The sequence below is a fragment of the Salvelinus alpinus genome, chromosome 14 (genome assembly GCF_045679555.1).
Source record: "Salvelinus alpinus chromosome 14, SLU_Salpinus.1, whole genome shotgun sequence".
In the NCBI taxonomy this organism is placed as follows: Eukaryota; Metazoa; Chordata; class Actinopteri; order Salmoniformes; family Salmonidae; genus Salvelinus; species Salvelinus alpinus.
Genome location: NC_092099.1, coordinates 55,480,328 through 55,501,318, shown reverse-complemented (window position 1 = coordinate 55,501,318; position 20,991 = coordinate 55,480,328). Strand labels below are relative to the sequence as shown.

Sequence of the window (20,991 nt, the reverse complement as noted above, 5' to 3'; positions counted from 1 at the left end):
TCTAATAGTTTAGTCTGGTCATGGTACTACATCATCATCTAATAGTTTAGTCTGGTCATGGTACTACATCATCATCTAATAGTTTAGTCTGGTCATGGTACTACATCATCATCTAATAGTTTAGTCTGGTCATGGTACTACATCACCATCTAATAGTTTAGTCTGGTCATGGTACTACATCATCTAATAGTTTAGTCTGGTCATGGTACTACATCATCATCTAATAGTTTAGTCTGGTCATGGTACTACATCATCATCTAATAGTTTAGTCTGGTCATGGTACTACATCATCATCTAATAGTTTAGTCTGGTCATGGTACTACATCACCATCTAATAGTTTAGTCTGGTCATGGTACTACATCATCTAATAGTTTAGTCTGGTCATGGTACTACATCATCATCTAATAGTTTAGTCTGGTCATGGTACTACATCATCATCTAATAGTTTAGTCTGGTCATGGTACTACGTCGTCATCTAATAGTTTAGTCTGGTCATGGTACTACATCATCATCTAATAGTTTAGTCTGGTCATGGTACTACATCATCATCTAATAGTTTAGTCTGGTCATGGTACTACATCATCATCTAATAGTTTAGTCTGGTCATGGTACTACATCATCTAATAGTTTAGTCTGGTCATGGTACTACGTCGTCATCTAATAGTTTAGTCTGGTCATGGTACTACGTCATCATCTAATAGTTTAGTCTGGTCATGGTACTACATCATCATCTAATAGTTTAGTCTGGTCATGGTACTACGTCATCATCTAATAGTTTAGTCTGGTCATGGTACTACGTCATCATCTAATAGTTTAGTCTGGTCATGGTACTACGTCATCATCTAATAGTTTAGTCTGGTCATGGTACTACGTCATCATCTAATAGTTTAGTCTGGTCATGGTACTACATCATCATCTAATAGTTTAGTCTGGTCATGGTACTACATCACCATCTAATAGTTTAGTCTGGTCATGGTACTACATCATCTAATAGTTTAGTCTGGTCATGGTACTACATCATCATCTAATAGTTTAGTCTGGTCATGGTACTACATCATCATCTAATAGTTTAGTCTGGTCATGGTACTACGTCGTCATCTAATAGTTTAGTCTGGTCATGGTACTACGTCATCTAATAGTTTAGTCTGGTCATGGTACTACATCATCATCTAATAGTTTAGTCTGGTCATGGTACTACATCATCTAATAGTTTAGTCTGGTCATGGTACTACATCATCTAATAGTTTAGTCTGGTCATGGTACTACATCATCATCTAATAGTTTAGTCTGGTCATGGTACTACGTCATCTAATAGTTTAGTCTGGTCATGGTACTACGTCGTCATATAATAGTTTAGTCTGGTCATGGTACTACATCATCATCTAATAGTTTAGTCTGGTCATGGTACTACGTCATCTAATAGTTTAGTCTGGTCATGGTACTACATCATCATCTAATAGTTTAGTCTGGTCATGGTACTACATCATCATCTAATAGTTTAGTCTGGTCATGGTACTACGTCGTCATCTAATAGTTTAGTCTGGTCATGGTACTACATCATCTAATAGTTTAGTCTGGTCATGGTACTACGTCATCTAATAGTTTAGTCTGGTCATGGTACTACATCATCTAATAGTTTAGTCTGGTCATGGTACTACATCATCATCTAATAGTTTAGTCTGGTCATGGTACTACGACATCATCTAATAGTTTAGTCTGGTCATGGTACTACATCATCATCTAATAGTTTAGTCTGGTCATGGTACTACATCATCATCTAATAGTTTAGTCTGGTCATGGTACTACGTCGTCATCTAATAGTTTAGTCTGGTCATGGTACTACATCATCTAATAGTTTAGTCTGGTCATGGTACTACATCATCATCTAATAGTTTAGTCTGGTCATGGTACTACGTCGTCATCTAATAGTTTAGTCTGGTCATGGTACTACATCATCTAATAGTTTAGTCTGGTCATGGTACTACGTCATCATCTAATAGTTTAGTCTGGTCATGGTACTACATCATCATCTAATAGTTTAGTCTGGTCATGGTACTACATCATCATCTAATAGTTTAGTCTGGTCATGGTACTACATCATCATCTAATAGTTTAGTCTGGTCATGGTACTACATCATCATCTAATAGTTTAGTCTGGTCATGGTACTACATCATCATCTAATAGTTTAGTCTGGTCATGGTACTACATCATCATCTAATAGTTTAGTCTGGTCATGGTACTACATCGTCATCTAATAGTTTAGTCTGGTCATGGTACTACATCATCATCTAATAGTTTAGTCTGGTCATGGTACTACGTCGTCATCTAATAGTTTAGTCTGGTCATGGTACTACATCATCATCTAATAGTTTAGTCTGGTCATGGTACTACATCATCATCTAATAGTTTAGTCTGGTCATGGTACTACGTCGTCATCTAATAGTTTAGTCTGGTCATGGTACTACATCATCATCTAATAGTTTAGTCTGGTCATGGTACTACGTCATCTAATAGTTTAGTCTGGTCATGGTACTACATCATCATCTAATAGTTTAGTCTGGTCATGGTACTACATCATCATCTAATAGTTTAGTCTGGTCATGGTACTACGTCATCTAATAGTTTAGTCTGGTCATGGTACTACATCATCTAATAGTTTAGTCTGGTCATGGTACTACATAATCTAATAGTTTAGTCTGGTCATGGTACTACATCATCTAATAGTTTAGTCTGGTCATGGTACTACATCGTCATCTAATAGTTTAGTCTGGTCATGGTACTACGTCGTCATCTAATAGTTTAGTCTGGTCATGGTACTACATCATCATCTAATAGTTTAGTCTGGTCATGGTACTACGTCGTCATCTAATAGTTTAGTCTGGTCATGGTACTACGTCATCTAATAGTTTAGTCTGGTCATGGTAATACATCATCATCTAATAGTTTAGTCTGGTCATGGTACTACGTCGTCATCTAATAGTTTAGTCTGGTCATGGTACTACGTCATCTAATAGTTTAGTCTGGTCATGGTACTACGTCATCTAATAGTTTAGTCTGGTCATGGTACTACGTCATCTAATAGTTTAGTCTGGTCATGGTACTACGTCATCTAATAGTTTAGTCTGGTCATGGTACTACGTCATCTAATAGTTTAGTCTGGTCATGGTACTACATCATCATCTAATAGTTTAGTCTGGTCATGGTACTACATCATCATCTAATAGTTTAGTCTGGTCATGGTACTACATCATCATCTAATAGTTTAGTCTGGTCATGGTACTACGTCATCTAATAGTTTAGTCTGGTCATGGTACTACGTCATCATCTAATAGTTTAGTCTGGTCATGGTACTACGTCGTCATCTAATAGTTTAGTCTGGTCATGGTACTACATCATCATCTAATAGTTTAGTCTGGTCATGGTACTACATCATCATCTAATAGTTTAGTCTGGTCATGGTACTACATCATCATCTAATAGTTTAGTCTGGTCATGGTACTACATCATCATCTAATAGTTTAGTCTGGTCATGGTACTACATCATCATCTAATAGTTTAGTCTGGTCATGGTACTACATCATCATCTAATAGTTTAGTCTGGTCATGGTACTACGTCGTCATCTAATAGTTTAGTCTGGTCATGGTACTACATCATCATCTAATAGTTTAGTCTGGTCATGGTACTACATCATCATCTAATAGTTTAGTCTGGTCATGGTACTACATCACCATCTAATAGTTTAGTCTGGTCATGGTACTACATCATCATCTAATAGTTTAGTCTGGTCATGGTACTACATCATCATCTAATAGTTTAGTCTGGTCATGGTACTACATCATCATCTAATAGTTTAGTCTGGTCATGGTACTACATCACCATCTAATAGTTTAGTCTGGTCATGGTACTACATCATCTAATAGTTTAGTCTGGTCATGGTACTACATCATCATCTAATAGTTTAGTCTGGTCATGGTACTACATCATCATCTAATAGTTTAGTCTGGTCATGGTACTACATCATCATCTAATAGTTTAGTCTGGTCATGGTACTACATCACCATCTAATAGTTTAGTCTGGTCATGGTACTACATCATCTAATAGTTTAGTCTGGTCATGGTACTACATCATCATCTAATAGTTTAGTCTGGTCATGGTACTACATCATCATCTAATAGTTTAGTCTGGTCATGGTACTACGTCGTCATCTAATAGTTTAGTCTGGTCATGGTACTACATCATCATCTAATAGTTTAGTCTGGTCATGGTACTACATTTACATTTACATTTAAGTCATTTAGCAGACGCTCTTATCCAGAGCGACTTACAAATTGGTGCATTCACCTTATGACATCCAGTGGAACAGCCACTTTACAATAGTGCATCTAAATCTTTTAAGGGGGGGGGGGGGGGGTGAGAAGGATTACTTTATCCTATCCTAGGTATTCCTTAAAGAGGTGGGGTTTCAGGTGTCTCCGGAAGGTGGTGATTGACTCCGCTGTCCTGGCGTCGTGAGGGAGTTTGTTCCACCATTGGGGGGCCAGAGCAGCGAACAGTTTTGACTGGGCTGAGCGGGAACTGTACTTCCTCAGTGGTAGGGAGGCGAGCAGGCCAGAGGTGGATGAACGCAGTGCCCTTGTTTGGGTGTAGGGCCTGATCAGAGCCTGGAGGTACTGAGGTGCCGTTCCCCTCACAGCTCCGTAGGCAAGCACCATGGTCTTGGTCTGGTCTACTACATCATCATCTAATAGTTTAGTCTGGTCATGGTACTACATCATCATCTAATAGTTTAGTCTGGTCATGGTACTACGTCGTCATCTAATAGTTTAGTCTGGTCATGGTACTACATCATCATCTAATAGTTTAGTCTGGTCATGGTACTACGTCGTCATCTAATAATTTAGTCTGGTCATGGTACTACATCATCTAATAGTTTAGTCTGGTCATGGTACTACATCATCATCTAATAGTTTAGTCTGGTCATGGTACTACATCATCATCTAATAGTTTAGTCTGGTCATGGTACTACATCATCATCTAATAGTTTAGTCTGGTCATGGTACTACATCATCATCTAATAGTTTAGTCTGGTCATGGTACTACATCATCATCTAATAGTTTAGTCTGGTCATGGTACTACATCATCTAATAGTTTAGTCTGGTCATGGTACTACGTCATCTAATAGTTTAGTCTGGTCATGGTACTACATCATCATCTAATAGTTTAGTCTGGTCATGGTACTACGTCGTCATCTAATAGTTTAGTCTGGTCATGGTACTACATCATCATCTAATAGTTTAGTCTGGTCATGGTACTACATCATCATCTAATAGTTTAGTCTGGTCATGGTACTACATCATCATCTAATAGTTTAGTCTGGTCATGGTACTACATCATCATCTAATAGTTTAGTCTGGTCATGGTACTACGTCGTCATCTAATAGTTTAGTCTGGTCATGGTACTACATCATCTAATAGTTTAGTCTGGTCATGGTACTACATCATCATCTAATAGTTTAGTCTGGTCATGGTACTACGTCGTCATCTAATAGTTTAGTCTGGTCATGGTACTACATCATCTAATAGTTTAGTCTGGTCATGGTACTACGTCATCATCTAATAGTTTAGTCTGGTCATGGTACTACATCATCATCTAATAGTTTAGTCTGGTCATGGTACTACATCATCATCTAATAGTTTAGTCTGGTCATGGTACTACATCATCATCTAATAGTTTAGTCTGGTCATGGTACTACATCATCATCTAATAGTTTAGTCTGGTCATGGTACTACATCATCATCTAATAGTTTAGTCTGGTCATGGTACTACATCATCATCTAATAGTTTAGTCTGGTCATGGTACTACATCGTCATCTAATAGTTTAGTCTGGTCATGGTACTACATCATCATCTAATAGTTTAGTCTGGTCATGGTACTACGTCGTCATCTAATAGTTTAGTCTGGTCATGGTACTACATCATCATCTAATAGTTTAGTCTGGTCATGGTACTACATCATCATCTAATAGTTTAGTCTGGTCATGGTACTACATAATCTAATAGTTTAGTCTGGTCATGGTACTACATCATCTAATAGTTTAGTCTGGTCATGGTACTACATCGTCATCTAATAGTTTAGTCTGGTCATGGTACTACGTCGTCATCTAATAGTTTAGTCTGGTCATGGTACTACATCATCATCTAATAGTTTAGTCTGGTCATGGTACTACGTCGTCATCTAATAGTTTAGTCTGGTCATGGTACTACGTCATCTAATAGTTTAGTCTGGTCATGGTAATACATCATCATCTAATAGTTTAGTCTGGTCATGGTACTACGTCGTCATCTAATAGTTTAGTCTGGTCATGGTACTACGTCATCTAATAGTTTAGTCTGGTCATGGTACTACGTCATCTAATAGTTTAGTCTGGTCATGGTACTACGTCATCTAATAGTTTAGTCTGGTCATGGTACTACGTCATCTAATAGTTTAGTCTGGTCATGGTACTACGTCATCTAATAGTTTAGTCTGGTCATGGTACTACATCATCATCTAATAGTTTAGTCTGGTCATGGTACTACATCATCATCTAATAGTTTAGTCTGGTCATGGTACTACATCATCATCTAATAGTTTAGTCTGGTCATGGTACTACGTCATCTAATAGTTTAGTCTGGTCATGGTACTACGTCATCATCTAATAGTTTAGTCTGGTCATGGTACTACGTCGTCATCTAATAGTTTAGTCTGGTCATGGTACTACATCATCATCTAATAGTTTAGTCTGGTCATGGTACTACATCATCATCTAATAGTTTAGTCTGGTCATGGTACTACATCATCATCTAATAGTTTAGTCTGGTCATGGTACTACATCATCATCTAATAGTTTAGTCTGGTCATGGTACTACATCATCATCTAATAGTTTAGTCTGGTCATGGTACTACATCATCATCTAATAGTTTAGTCTGGTCATGGTACTACGTCGTCATCTAATAGTTTAGTCTGGTCATGGTACTACATCATCATCTAATAGTTTAGTCTGGTCATGGTACTACATCATCATCTAATAGTTTAGTCTGGTCATGGTACTACATCACCATCTAATAGTTTAGTCTGGTCATGGTACTACATCATCATCTAATAGTTTAGTCTGGTCATGGTACTACATCATCATCTAATAGTTTAGTCTGGTCATGGTACTACATCATCATCTAATAGTTTAGTCTGGTCATGGTACTACATCACCATCTAATAGTTTAGTCTGGTCATGGTACTACATCATCTAATAGTTTAGTCTGGTCATGGTACTACATCATCATCTAATAGTTTAGTCTGGTCATGGTACTACATCATCATCTAATAGTTTAGTCTGGTCATGGTACTACATCATCATCTAATAGTTTAGTCTGGTCATGGTACTACATCACCATCTAATAGTTTAGTCTGGTCATGGTACTACATCATCTAATAGTTTAGTCTGGTCATGGTACTACATCATCATCTAATAGTTTAGTCTGGTCATGGTACTACATCATCATCTAATAGTTTAGTCTGGTCATGGTACTACGTCGTCATCTAATAGTTTAGTCTGGTCATGGTACTACATCATCATCTAATAGTTTAGTCTGGTCATGGTACTACATTTACATTTACATTTAAGTCATTTAGCAGACGCTCTTATCCAGAGCGACTTACAAATTGGTGCATTCACCTTATGACATCCAGTGGAACAGCCACTTTACAATAGTGCATCTAAATCTTTTAAGGGGGGGGGGGGGGTGAGAAGGATTACTTTATCCTCTCCTAGGTATTCCTTAAAGAGGTGGGGTTTCAGGTGTCTCCGGAAGGTGGTGATTGACTCCGCTGTCCTGGCGTCGTGAGGGAGTTTGTTCCACCATTGGGGGGCCAGAGCAGCGAACAGTTTTGACTGGGCTGAGCGGGAACTGTACTTCCTCAGTGGTAGGGAGGCGAGCAGGCCAGAGGTGGATGAACGCAGTGCCCTTGTTTGGGTGTAGGGCCTGATCAGAGCCTGGAGGTACTGAGGTGCCGTTCCCCTCACAGCTCCGTAGGCAAGCACCATGGTCTTGGTCTGGTCTACTACATCATCATCTAATAGTTTAGTCTGGTCATGGTACTACATCATCATCTAATAGTTTAGTCTGGTCATGGTACTACGTCGTCATCTAATAGTTTAGTCTGGTCATGGTACTACATCATCATCTAATAGTTTAGTCTGGTCATGGTACTACGTCGTCATCTAATAATTTAGTCTGGTCATGGTACTACATCATCTAATAGTTTAGTCTGGTCATGGTACTACATCATCATCTAATAGTTTAGTCTGGTCATGGTACTACATCATCATCTAATAGTTTAGTCTGGTCATGGTACTACATCATCATCTAATAGTTTAGTCTGGTCATGGTACTACATCGTCATCTAATAGTTTAGTCTGGTCATGGTACTACGTCGTCATCTAATAGTTTAGTCTGGTCATGGTACTACATCATCATCTAATAGTTTAGTCTGGTCATGGTACTACATCATCTAATAGTTTAGTCTGGTCATGGTACTACGTCGTCATCTAATAGTTTAGTCTGGTCATGGTACTACATCATCATCTAATAGTTTAGTCTGGTCATGGTACTACATCATCATCTAATAGTTTAGTCTGGTCATGGTACTACATCATCATCTAATAGTTTAGTCTGGTCATGGTACTACATCATCATCTAATAGTTTAGTCTGGTCATGGTACTACGTCATCTAATAGTTTAGTCTGGTCATGGTACTACATCATCATCTAATAGTTTAGTCTGGTCATGGTACTACGTCATCATCTAATAGTTTAGTCTGGTCATGGTACTACGTCATCTAATAGTTTAGTCTGGTCATGGTACTACATCATCTAATAGTTTAGTCTGGTCATGGTACTACATCATCTAATAGTTTAGTCTGGTCATGGTACTACGTCATCTAATAGTTTAGTCTGGTCATGGTACTACATCATCATCTAATAGTTTAGTCTGGTCATGGTACTACATCATCATCTAATAGTTTAGTCTGGTCATGGTACTACGTCGTCATCTAATAGTTTAGTCTGGTCATGGTACTACATCACCATCTAATAGTTTAGTCTGGTCATGGTACTACATCATCATCTAATAGTTTAGTCTGGTCATGGGACTACATCATCTAATAGTTTAGTCTGGTCATGGTACTACATCGTCATCTAATAGTTTAGTCTGGTCATGGTACTACATCATCTAATAGTTTAGTCTGGTCATGGTACTACATCACCATCTAATAGTTTAGTCTGGTCATGGTACTACATCATCATCTAATAGTTTAGTCTGGTCATGGTACTACATCATCATCTAATAGTTTAGTCTGGTCATGGTACTACGTCGTCATCTAATAGTTTAGTCTGGTCATGGTACTACATCATCTAATAGTTTAGTCTGGTCATGGTACTATGTCATCTAATAGTTTAGTCTGGTCATGGTACTACATCATCATCTAATAGTTTAGTCTGGTCATGGTACTACATCATCTAATAGTTTAGTCTGGTCATGGTACTACGTCGTCATCTAATAGTTTAGTCTGGTCATGGTACTACGTCGTCATCTAATAGTTTAGTCTGGTCATGGTACTACATCATCATCTAATAGTTTAGTCTGGTCATGGTACTACGTCGTCATCTAATAGTTTAGTCTGGTCATGGTACTACATCATCATCTAATAGTTTAGTCTGGTCATGGTACTACATCATCATCTAATAGTTTAGTCTGGTCATGGTACTACGTCGTCATCTAATAGTTTAGTCTGGTCATGGTACTACGTCATCATCTAATAGTTTAGTCTGGTCATGGTACTACGTCATCTAATAGTTTAGTCTGGTCATGGTACTACGTCATCATCTAATAGTTTAGTCTGGTCATGGTACTACATCATCATCTAATAGTTTAGTCTGGTCATGGCACTACATCATCATCTAATAGTTTAGTCTGGTCATGGTACTACGTCGTCATCTAATAGTTTAGTCTGGTCATGGTACTACATCATCATCTAATAGTTTAGTCTGGTCATGGTACTACGTCATCATCTAATAGTTTAGTCTGGTCATGGTACTACATCACCATCTAATAGTTTAGTCTGGTCATGGTACTACGTCATCTAATAGTTTAGTCTGGTCATGGTACTACATCATCATCTAATAGTTTAGTCTGGTCATGGTACTACGTCATCTAATAATTTAGTCTGGTCATGGTACTACATTATCATCTAATAGTTTAGTCTGGTCATGGTACTACATCATCATCTAATAGTTTAGTCTGGTCATGGTACTACATCACCATCTAATAGTTTAGTCTGGTCATGGTACTACATCATCATCTAATAGTTTAGTCTGGTCATGGTACTACATCATCATCTAATAGTTTAGTCTGGTCATGGTACTACGTCGTCATCTAATAGTTTAGTCTGGTCATGGTACTACATCATCATCTAATAGTTTAGTCTGGTCATGGTACTACATCATCTAATAGTTTAGTCTGGTCATGGTACTACATCATCATCTAATAGTTTAGTCTGGTCATGGTACTACGTCGTCATCTAATAGTTTAGTCTGGTCATGGTACTACATCATCATCTAATAGTTTAGTCTGGTCATGGTACTACGTCATCATCTAATAGTTTAGTCTGGTCATGGTACTACGTCATCTAATAGTTTAGTCTGGTCATGGTACTACATCATCTAATAGTTTAGTCTGGTCATGGTACTACATCATCTAATAGTTTAGTCTGGTCATGGTACTACGTCATCTAATAGTTTAGTCTGGTCATGGTACTACATCATCATCTAATAGTTTAGTCTGGTCATGGTACTACATCATCATCTAATAGTTTAGTCTGGTCATGGTACTACATCATCATCTAATAGTTTAGTCTGGTCATGGTACTACGTCATCATCTAATAGTTTAGTCTGGTCATGGTACTACATCACCATCTAATAGTTTAGTCTGGTCATGGTACTACGTCATCTAATAGTTTAGTCTGGTCATGGTACTACATCATCATCTAATAGTTTAGTCTGGTCATGGTACTACGTCATCTAATAGTTTAGTCTGGTCATGGTACTACATCATCATCTAATAGTTTAGTCTGGTCATGGTACTACATCATCATCTAATAGTTTAGTCTGGTCATGGTACTACATCACCATCTAATAGTTTAGTCTGGTCATGGTACTACATCATCATCTAATAGTTTAGTCTGGTCATGGTACTACATCATCATCTAATAGTTTAGTCTGGTCATGGTACTACGTCGTCATCTAATAGTTTAGTCTGGTCATGGTACTACATCATCATCTAATAGTTTAGTCTGGTCATGGTACTACATCATCTAATAGTTTAGTCTGGTCATGGTACTACATCATCATCTAATAGTTTAGTCTGGTCATGGTACTACGTCGTCATCTAATAGTTTAGTCTGGTCATGGTACTACATCATCATCTAATAGTTTAGTCTGGTCATGGTACTACGTCATCATCTAATAGTTTAGTCTGGTCATGGTACTACGTCATCTAATAGTTTAGTCTGGTCATGGTACTACATCATCTAATAGTTTAGTCTGGTCATGGTACTACATCATCTAATAGTTTAGTCTGGTCATGGTACTACGTCATCTAATAGTTTAGTCTGGTCATGGTACTACATCATCATCTAATAGTTTAGTCTGGTCATGGTACTACATCATCATCTAATAGTTTAGTCTGGTCATGGTACTACGTCGTCATCTAATAGTTTAGTCTGGTCATGGTACTACATCACCATCTAATAGTTTAGTCTGGTCATGGTACTACATCATCATCTAATAGTTTAGTCTGGTCATGGTACTACATCATCTAATAGTTTAGTCTGGTCATGGTACTACATCGTCATCTAATAGTTTAGTCTGGTCATGGTACTACATCATCTAATAGTTTAGTCTGGTCATGGTACTACATCACCATCTAATAGTTTAGTCTGGTCATGGTACTACATCATCATCTAATAGTTTAGTCTGGTCATGGTACTACATCATCATCTAATAGTTTAGTCTGGTCATGGTACTACGTCGTCATCTAATAGTTTAGTCTGGTCATGGTACTACATCATCTAATAGTTTAGTCTGGTCATGGTACTACGTCATCTAATAGTTTAGTCTGGTCATGGTACTACATCATCATCTAATAGTTTAGTCTGGTCATGGTACTACATCATCTAATAGTTTAGTCTGGTCATGGTACTACGTCGTCATCTAATAGTTTAGTCTGGTCATGGTACTACGTCGTCATCTAATAGTTTAGTCTGGTCATGGTACTACATCATCATCTAATAGTTTAGTCTGGTCATGGTACTACGTCGTCATCTAATAGTTTAGTCTGGTCATGGTACTACATCATCATCTAATAGTTTAGTCTGGTCATGGTACTACATCATCATCTAATAGTTTAGTCTGGTCATGGTACTACGTCGTCATCTAATAGTTTAGTCTGGTCATGGTACTACGTCATCATCTAATAGTTTAGTCTGGTCATGGTACTACGTCATCTAATAGTTTAGTCTGGTCATGGTACTACGTCATCATCTAATAGTTTAGTCTGGTCATGGTACTACATCATCATCTAATAGTTTAGTCTGGTCATGGCACTACATCATCATCTAATAGTTTAGTCTGGTCATGGTACTACGTCGTCATCTAATAGTTTAGTCTGGTCATGGTACTACATCATCATCTAATAGTTTAGTCTGGTCATGGTACTACGTCATCATCTAATAGTTTAGTCTGGTCATGGTACTACATCACCATCTAATAGTTTAGTCTGGTCATGGTACTACGTCATCTAATAGTTTAGTCTGGTCATGGTACTACATCATCATCTAATAGTTTAGTCTGGTCATGGTACTACGTCATCTAATAGTTTAGTCTGGTCATGGTACTACATCATCATCTAATAGTTTAGTCTGGTCATGGTACTACATCATCATCTAATAGTTTAGTCTGGTCATGGTACTACATCACCATCTAATAGTTTAGTCTGGTCATGGTACTACATCATCATCTAATAGTTTAGTCTGGTCATGGTACTACATCATCATCTAATAGTTTAGTCTGGTCATGGTACTACGTCGTCATCTAATAGTTTAGTCTGGTCATGGTACTACATCATCATCTAATAGTTTAGTCTGGTCATGGTACTACATCATCTAATAGTTTAGTCTGGTCATGGTACTACATCATCATCTAATAGTTTAGTCTGGTCATGGTACTACGTCGTCATCTAATAGTTTAGTCTGGTCATGGTACTACATCATCTAATAGTTTAGTCTGGTCATGGTACTACATCACCATCTAATAGTTTAGTCTGGTCATGGTACTACATCATCATCTAATAGTTTAGTCTGGTCATGGTACTACATCATCTAATAGTTTAGTCTGGTCATGGTACTACATCATCATCTAATAGTTTAGTCTGGTCATGGTACTACATCATCATCTAATAGTTTAGTCTGGTCATGGTACTACATCATCATCTAATAGTTTAGTCTGGTCATGGTACTACGTCGTCATCTAATAGTTTAGTCTGGTCATGGTACTACATCATCATCTAATAGTTTAGTCTGGTCATGGTACTACATCATCTAATAGTTTAGTCTGGTCATGGTACTACATCACCATCTAATAGTTTAGTCTGGTCATGGTACTACATCATCATCTAATAGTTTAGTCTGGTCATGGTACTACATCATCTAATAGTTTAGTCTGGTCATGGTACTACATCATCATCTAATAGTTTAGTCTGGTCATGGTACTACATCATCATCTAATAGTTTAGTCTGGTCATGGTACTACATCATCTAATAGTTTAGTCTGGTCATGGTACTACATCATCATCTAATAGTTTAGTCTGGTCATGGTACTACATCATCATCTAATAGTTTAGTCTGGTCATGGTACTACATCATCATCTAATAGTTTAGTCTGGTCATGGTACTACGTCGTCATCTAATAGTTTAGTCTGGTCATGGTACTACATCATCATCTAATAGTTTAGTCTGGTCATGGTACTACATCATCATCTAATAGTTTAGTCTGGTCATGGTACTACATCATCATCTAATAGTTTAGTCTGGTCATGGTACTACGTCATCATCTAATAGTTTAGTCTGGTCATGGTACTACATCATCATCTAATAGTTTAGTCTGGTCATGGTACTACATCATCATCTAATAGTTTAGTCTGGTCATGGTACTACATCATCATCTAATAGTTTAGTCTGGTCATGGTACTACATCATCATCTAATAGTTTAGTCTGGTCATGGTACTACGTCGTCATCTAATAGTTTAGTCTGGTCATGGTACTACATCATCATCTAATAGTTTAGTCTGGTCATGGTACTACGTCATCATCTAATAGTTTAGTCTGGTCATGGTACTACATCATCATCTAATAGTTTAGTCTGGTCATGGTACTACGTCGTCATCTAATAGTTTAGTCTGGTCATGGTACTACATCATCATCTAATAGTTTAGTCTGGTCATGGTACTACATCATCATCTAATAGTTTAGTCTGGTCATGGTACTACATCATCATCTAATAGTTTAGTCTGGTCATGGTACTACGTCATCATCTAATAGTTTAGTCTGGTCATGGTACTACATCATCATCTAATAGTTTAGTCTGGTCATGGTACTACGTCGTCATCTAATAGTTTAGTCTGGTCATGGTACTACATCATCATCTAATAGTTTAGTCTGGTCATGGTACTACATCATCATCTAATAGTTTAGTCTGGTCATGGTACTACGTCATCATCTAATAGTTTAGTCTGGTCATGGTACTACATCATCATCTAATAGTTTAGTCTGGTCATGGTACTACGTCATCTAATAGTTTAGTCTGGTCATGGTACTACATCATCATCTAATAGTTTAGTCTGGTCATGGTACTACGTCGTCATCTAATAGTTTAGTCTGGTCATGGTACTACATCATCATCTAATAGTTTAGTCTGGTCATGGTACTACGTCATCTAATAGTTTAGTCTGGTCATGGTACTACATCATCATCTAATAGTTTAGTCTGGTCATGGTACTACATCATCTAATAGTTTAGTCTGGTCATGGTACTACATCGTCATCTAATAGTTTAGTCTGGTCATGGTACTACGTCATCATCTAATAGTTTAGTCTGGTCATGGTACTACATCATCATCTAATAGTTTAGTCTGGTCATGGTACTACATCATCATCTAATAGTTTAGTCTGGTCATGGTACTACATCATCTAATAGTTTAGTCTGGTCATGGTACTACATCATCTAATAGTTTAGTCTGGTCATGGTACTACATCATCATCTAATAGTTTAGTCTGGTCATGGTACTACGTCATCTAATAGTTTAGTCTGGTCATGGTACTACATCATCTAATAGTTTAGTCTGGTCATGGTACTACATCATCTAATATATGAAGTTGTTGTAAAAACGACTTCTCACCAGAGGGCCTCTTGGTTCAAATCTCCTCTGCCGACTAAAAGCTTGGGATATGTTGACGTCTGAGTGGAGAACAAAAGAAGAAGGCTTTTAAAAACAACAACTATGTTACGACACCTCTCTGCTCCTTTTCCTCCACTCCCTACCTGTCCCAAAGTCTATGGTGGCGTACATTCCCTCCAGGGTCCCACAGGTCATCTCCCGGTCCGTGTTCCCGTCGGTCGTGAAGAGAACAGTGTTTTCCCCCAGGAAGAACTGGAACAGGGTCCGCAGGTGCCGCATGTAGTTATAGTCACACGTATAGTAGCTCCCATACTCATTCTCTACCTGGTGGAGTCACAGGAAGGAAGGAAAACTACTATACTGATCAAGGAGTCATTCCCGAGCATAATGACTCTACAGTTGAAGTCGGAAGTTAACATGCACTTAGGTTTGAGATTTGAAACTCGTTTTTCAACCACTCCATCAATTTCTTGTTAAACTATAGTTTTGGCAAGTCGATTAGGACATCTACTTTGTGCATGACACAAGTAATTTTCCCAACAATTGTTTACAGACAGATTATTTCACTTATAATTCACTGTATCACAATTCCAGTGGGTCAGAAGTTTACATACACTAAGTTGACTGTGCCTTTAAACAGCTTGGAAAATTCTAGAAAATGATATCATGGCCTTAGAAGCTTCTGAGATAGGCTAATTGACATGAATTGAGTCAATTGGCAGTGTACCTGTGGATGTATTTCAAGGCCTACTTTCCAACTCAGTGCCTCTTTGCTTGACACCATGGGAAAATCAAAAGAAATCAATCAAGACCTCAGAAAAAGAATTGTAGACCTCCACAAGTCTTGTTCATTCTTGGGAGCAATTTCTAAACGCCTGAAGGTACCACGTTCATCTGTACAAACAGTAGTACGCAAGTATAAACACCATGGGACCAGGCAGCCGTCATACCGCTCAGGAAGGAGACGCGTTCTGTCTCCTAGAGATGAACGTACTTTGGTGCGAAAAGTGCAAATCAATCCCAGAACAACAGCAAAGGACCTTGTGAAGATGCTGGAGGAAGCAGGTACAACAGTAATCTATATCCACAGTAAAACGAGTCCTATATCGACATAACGTGAAAGGCCGCTCAGCAAGGAAGAAGCCACTGCTCCAAAACCGCATAAAAAAGCCAGACTACGGTTTGCAACTGCACATGGGGACAAAGATCGTACTTTTTGGAGAAATGTCCTCTGGTCTGATGAAACAAAAATAGAACTGTTTGGCCATAATGACCATCGTTATGTTTGGAGGAAAAAGGGGATGCTTGCAAGCCGAAGAACACCATCCCAACTGTGAAGCACGGGGCTGGCAGCATCATTTTGTGGGGGTGCTTTGCTGCAGGACGGACTGGTGCACTTCACAAAATAGATAGCATCATGAGGCAGGAAAATTATGTGGATATATTGAAGCAACAACTCAAGACATCAGTCAGGAAGTTAAAGCTTGGTCACAAATGGGTCTTCCAAATGGACAATGACCCCAATCATACTTCCAAAGTTGTGGCAAAATGGCTTAAGGACAACAAAGTCAAGGTATTGGAGTGGCTATCACAAAGCCCTGACCTCAATCCCGTAGAACATTTTGGGGCAGAACTGAAAAAGCGTGTGCGAGCAAGGAGGCCTACAAACCTGACTCAGTTACTTACACCAGCTCTGTCAGGAGGAATTGGCCAAAATTCACCCAACTTATTGTGGGAAGCTTGTGGAAGGCTACCAGAAACATTTGACCCAAGTTAAACAATTTTAAAGGCAACGCTACCAAATACTAACTGAGTGTATGTAAACTTCTGACACACTGGGAATGTGATGAAAGAAATAAAAGCTGAAATAAATCATTCTCTCTACTATTATTCTAACATTTCACATTTTTTAAATAAAGTGGTGATCCTAACTGACCTAAAACAGGTAATCTTTACTAGGATTAAATGTCAGGAATTGTGAAAAACTGAGTTTTAAATGTATTTGGCGAAGGTGTATGTAAACTTCCGACTTCAACTGTACCTGCACAGTGATAATGTTGCCTCCATTTGGATACAGCCATCTCCTCATCTTTGGTAGCAGCACCGCCATCCAGGTGCTCACTGCCTCCAAGTAGTCTGCAACAAAAGCAAGACCCTCGTCACTGATTTAAACACAAGGAGCCAACCAAGCCAGAACACTGAATTACTGATATGTGTACAGGGATGGGTCCGGCAGTATGGTTTATGATACCTGTGTACAGGGATGGTAATGGCAGTATGGTTTATGATACCTGTGTACAGGGATGGTACTGGCAGTATGGTTTATGATACCTGTGTACAGGGATGGTAATGGCAGTATGGTTTATGATACCTGTGTACAGGGATGGTACTGGCAGTATGGTTTATGATACCTGTGTACAGGGATGGTACCGGCAGTATGGTTTATGATACCTGTGTACAGGGATGGTACCGGCAGTATGGTTTATGATACCTGTGTACAGGGATGGGTCTGGCAGTATGGTTTATGATACCTGTGTACAGGGATGGTACCGGCAGTATGGTTTATGATACCTGTGTACAGGGATGGTAATGGCAGTATGGTTTATGATACCTGTATACAGGGATGGTACTGGCAGTATGGTTTGTGATACCTGTGTACAGGGATGGTACCGGCAGTATGGTTTATGATGCCTGTGTACAGGGATGGTACTGGCAGTATGGTTTATGATACCTGTGTACAGGGATGGTAATGGCAGTATGGTTTATGATACCTGTGTACAGGGATGGTACTGGCAGTATGGTTTATGATACCTGTGTACAGGGATGGTACCGGCAGTATGGTTTATGATACCTGTGTACAGGGATGGTACTGGCAGTATGGTTTATGATACCTGTGTACAGGGATGGTAATGGCAGTATGGTTTATGATACCTGTATACAGGGATGGTACTGGCAGTATGGTTTGTGATACCTGTGTACAGGGATGGTACCAGCAGTATGGTTTATGATACCTGTGTACAGGGATGGTACTGGCAGTATGGTTTATGATACCTGTGTACAGGGATGGGTCTGGCAGTATGGTTTATGATACCTGTGTACAGGGATGGTACCGGCAGTATGGTTTATGATACCTGTGTACAGGGATGGTAATGGCAGTATGGTTTATGATACCTGTATACAGGGATGGTACTGGCAGTATGGTTTGTGATACCTGTGTACAGGGATGGTACCGGCAGTATGGTTTATGATGCCTGTGTACAGGGATGGTACTGGCAGTATGGTTTATGATACCTGTGTACAGGGATGGTAATGGCAGTATGGTTTATGATACCTGTGTACAGGGATGGTACTGGCAGTATGGTTTATGATACCTGTGTACAGGGATGGTACCGGCAGTATGGTTTATGATACCTGTGTACAGGGATGGTACTGGCAGTATGGTTTATGATACCTGTGTACAGGGATGGTAATGGCAGTATGGTTTATGATACCTGTATACAGGGATGGTACTGGCAGTATGGTTTGTGATACCTGTGTACAGGGATGGTACCAGCAGTATGGTTTATGATACCTGTGTACAGGGATGGTACTGGCAGTATGGTTTATGATACCTGTGTACAGGGATGGTACTGGCAGTATGGTTTATGATACCTGTGTACAGGGATGGTACCGGCAGTATGGTTTATGATACCTGTGTACAGGGATGGTACTGGCAGTATGGTTTATGATACCTGTGTACAGGGATGGGTCTGGCAGTATGGTTTATGATACCTGTGTACAGGGATGGTACTGGCAGTATGGTTTATGATACCTGTGTACAGGGATGGGTCTGGCAGTATGGTTTATGATACCTGTGTATAGGGATGGTACTGGCAGTATGGTTTATGATACCTGTGTACAGGGAAGGTACTGGCAGTATGGTTTATGATACCTGTGTACAGGGATGGTACTGGCAGTATGGTTTATGATACCTGTGTACAGGGATGGTACTGGCAGTATGGTTTATGATACCTGTGTACAGGGATGGTACTGGCAGTATGGTTTATGATACCTGTGTACAGGGATGGTACCGGCAGTATGGTTTATGATACCTGTGTACAGGGATGGTACTGGCAGTATGGTTTATGATACCTGTGTACAGGGATGGTAATGGCAGTATGGTTTATGATACCTGTGTACAGGGATGGTACTGGCAGTATGGTTTATGATACCTGTGTACAGGGATGGTACTGGCAGTATGGTTTATGATACCTGTGTACAGGGATGGTAATGGCAGTATGGTTTATGATACCTGTGTCTGCTGAGCGAAGTACAATGTTTGGTTTCTGGAGCAACCAAGCTGGTAAACCACCCTGAAAGAGACAGAAACGTAATTAACTTCTGTCTACAAGCACGACTCAGATATTTCTGTCAGCTGACACATTGTGAGAGAAAGCGCGGAAGAGGAGAGTCAAAACAACATCTGTTACTCAGTGGTGCACGACACCAAAACATCCCCCCTCTTTCTGACTCTTTAGTTTCCGTCCCTCTCTTTCTACGGTCCTCCAGGTGAGAATAGGACTTCCGTCCCTCTCTTTCTACGGTCCTCCAGGTGAGAATAGGACTTCCGTCCCTCTCTACGGTCCTCCAGGTGAGAATAGGACTTCCGTCCCTCTCTACGGTCCTCCAGGTGAGAATAGGACTTCCGTCCCTCTCTACGGTCCTCCAGGTGAGAATAGGACTTCCGTCCCTCTCTACGGTCCTCCAGGTGAGAATAGGACTTCCGTCCCTCTCTTTCTACGGTCCTCCAGGTGAGAATAGGACTTCCGTCCCTCTCTTTCTACCGTCCTCCAGGTGAGAATAGGACTTCCGTCCCTCTCTTTCTACCGTCCTCCAGGTGAGAATAGGACTTCCGTCCCTCTCTTTCTACCGTCCTCCAGGTGAGAATAGGACTTCCGTCCCTCTCTTTCTACGGTCCTCCAGATGAGAATAGGACTTCCGTCCCTCTCTTTCTACGGTCCTCCAGGTGAGAATAGGACTTCCGTCCCTCTCTTTCTACGGTCCTCCAGGTGAGAATAGGACTTCCGTCCCTCTCTTTCTACCGTCCTCCAGGTGAGAATAGGACTTCCGTCCCTCTCTTTCTACCGTCCTCCAGGTGAGAATAGGACTTCCGTCCCTCTCTTTCTACGGTCCTCCAGATGAGAATAGGACTTCCGTCCCTCTCTTTCTACGGTCCTCCAGGTGAGAATAGGACTTCCGTCCCTCTCTTTCTACGGTCCTCCAGGTGAGAATAGGTCTTCCGTCCCTCTCTCTCTACGGTCCTCCAGGTGAGAATAGGACTTCCGTCCCTCTCTTTCTACGGTCCTCCAGGTGAGAATAGGACTTCCGTCCCTCTCTTTCTACGGTCCTCCAGGTGAGAATAGGACTTCCGTCCCTCTCTTTCTACGGTCCTCTAGGT

General features: G+C 39.6%; 1 protein-coding gene across 1 annotated transcript in view; it reads right to left on the bottom strand.

The window, feature by feature from the left end:
- glb1l (galactosidase, beta 1-like) overlaps positions 1–20,991 on the bottom strand; it is a 66,536-nt gene that overhangs the window by 25,584 nt on the left and 19,961 nt on the right. The window contains exons 4-7 of the mRNA XM_071341907.1: positions 19,846–19,906; positions 17,596–17,690; positions 15,698–15,878; positions 15,555–15,613 (exon numbers count right to left, since the gene is read on the bottom strand). Of these exons, the coding sequence (XP_071198008.1) occupies positions 15,555–15,613; positions 15,698–15,878; positions 17,596–17,690; positions 19,846–19,906 (396 nt within the window). The remainder of the gene's footprint in view (positions 1–15,554; positions 15,614–15,697; positions 15,879–17,595; positions 17,691–19,845; positions 19,907–20,991) is intronic.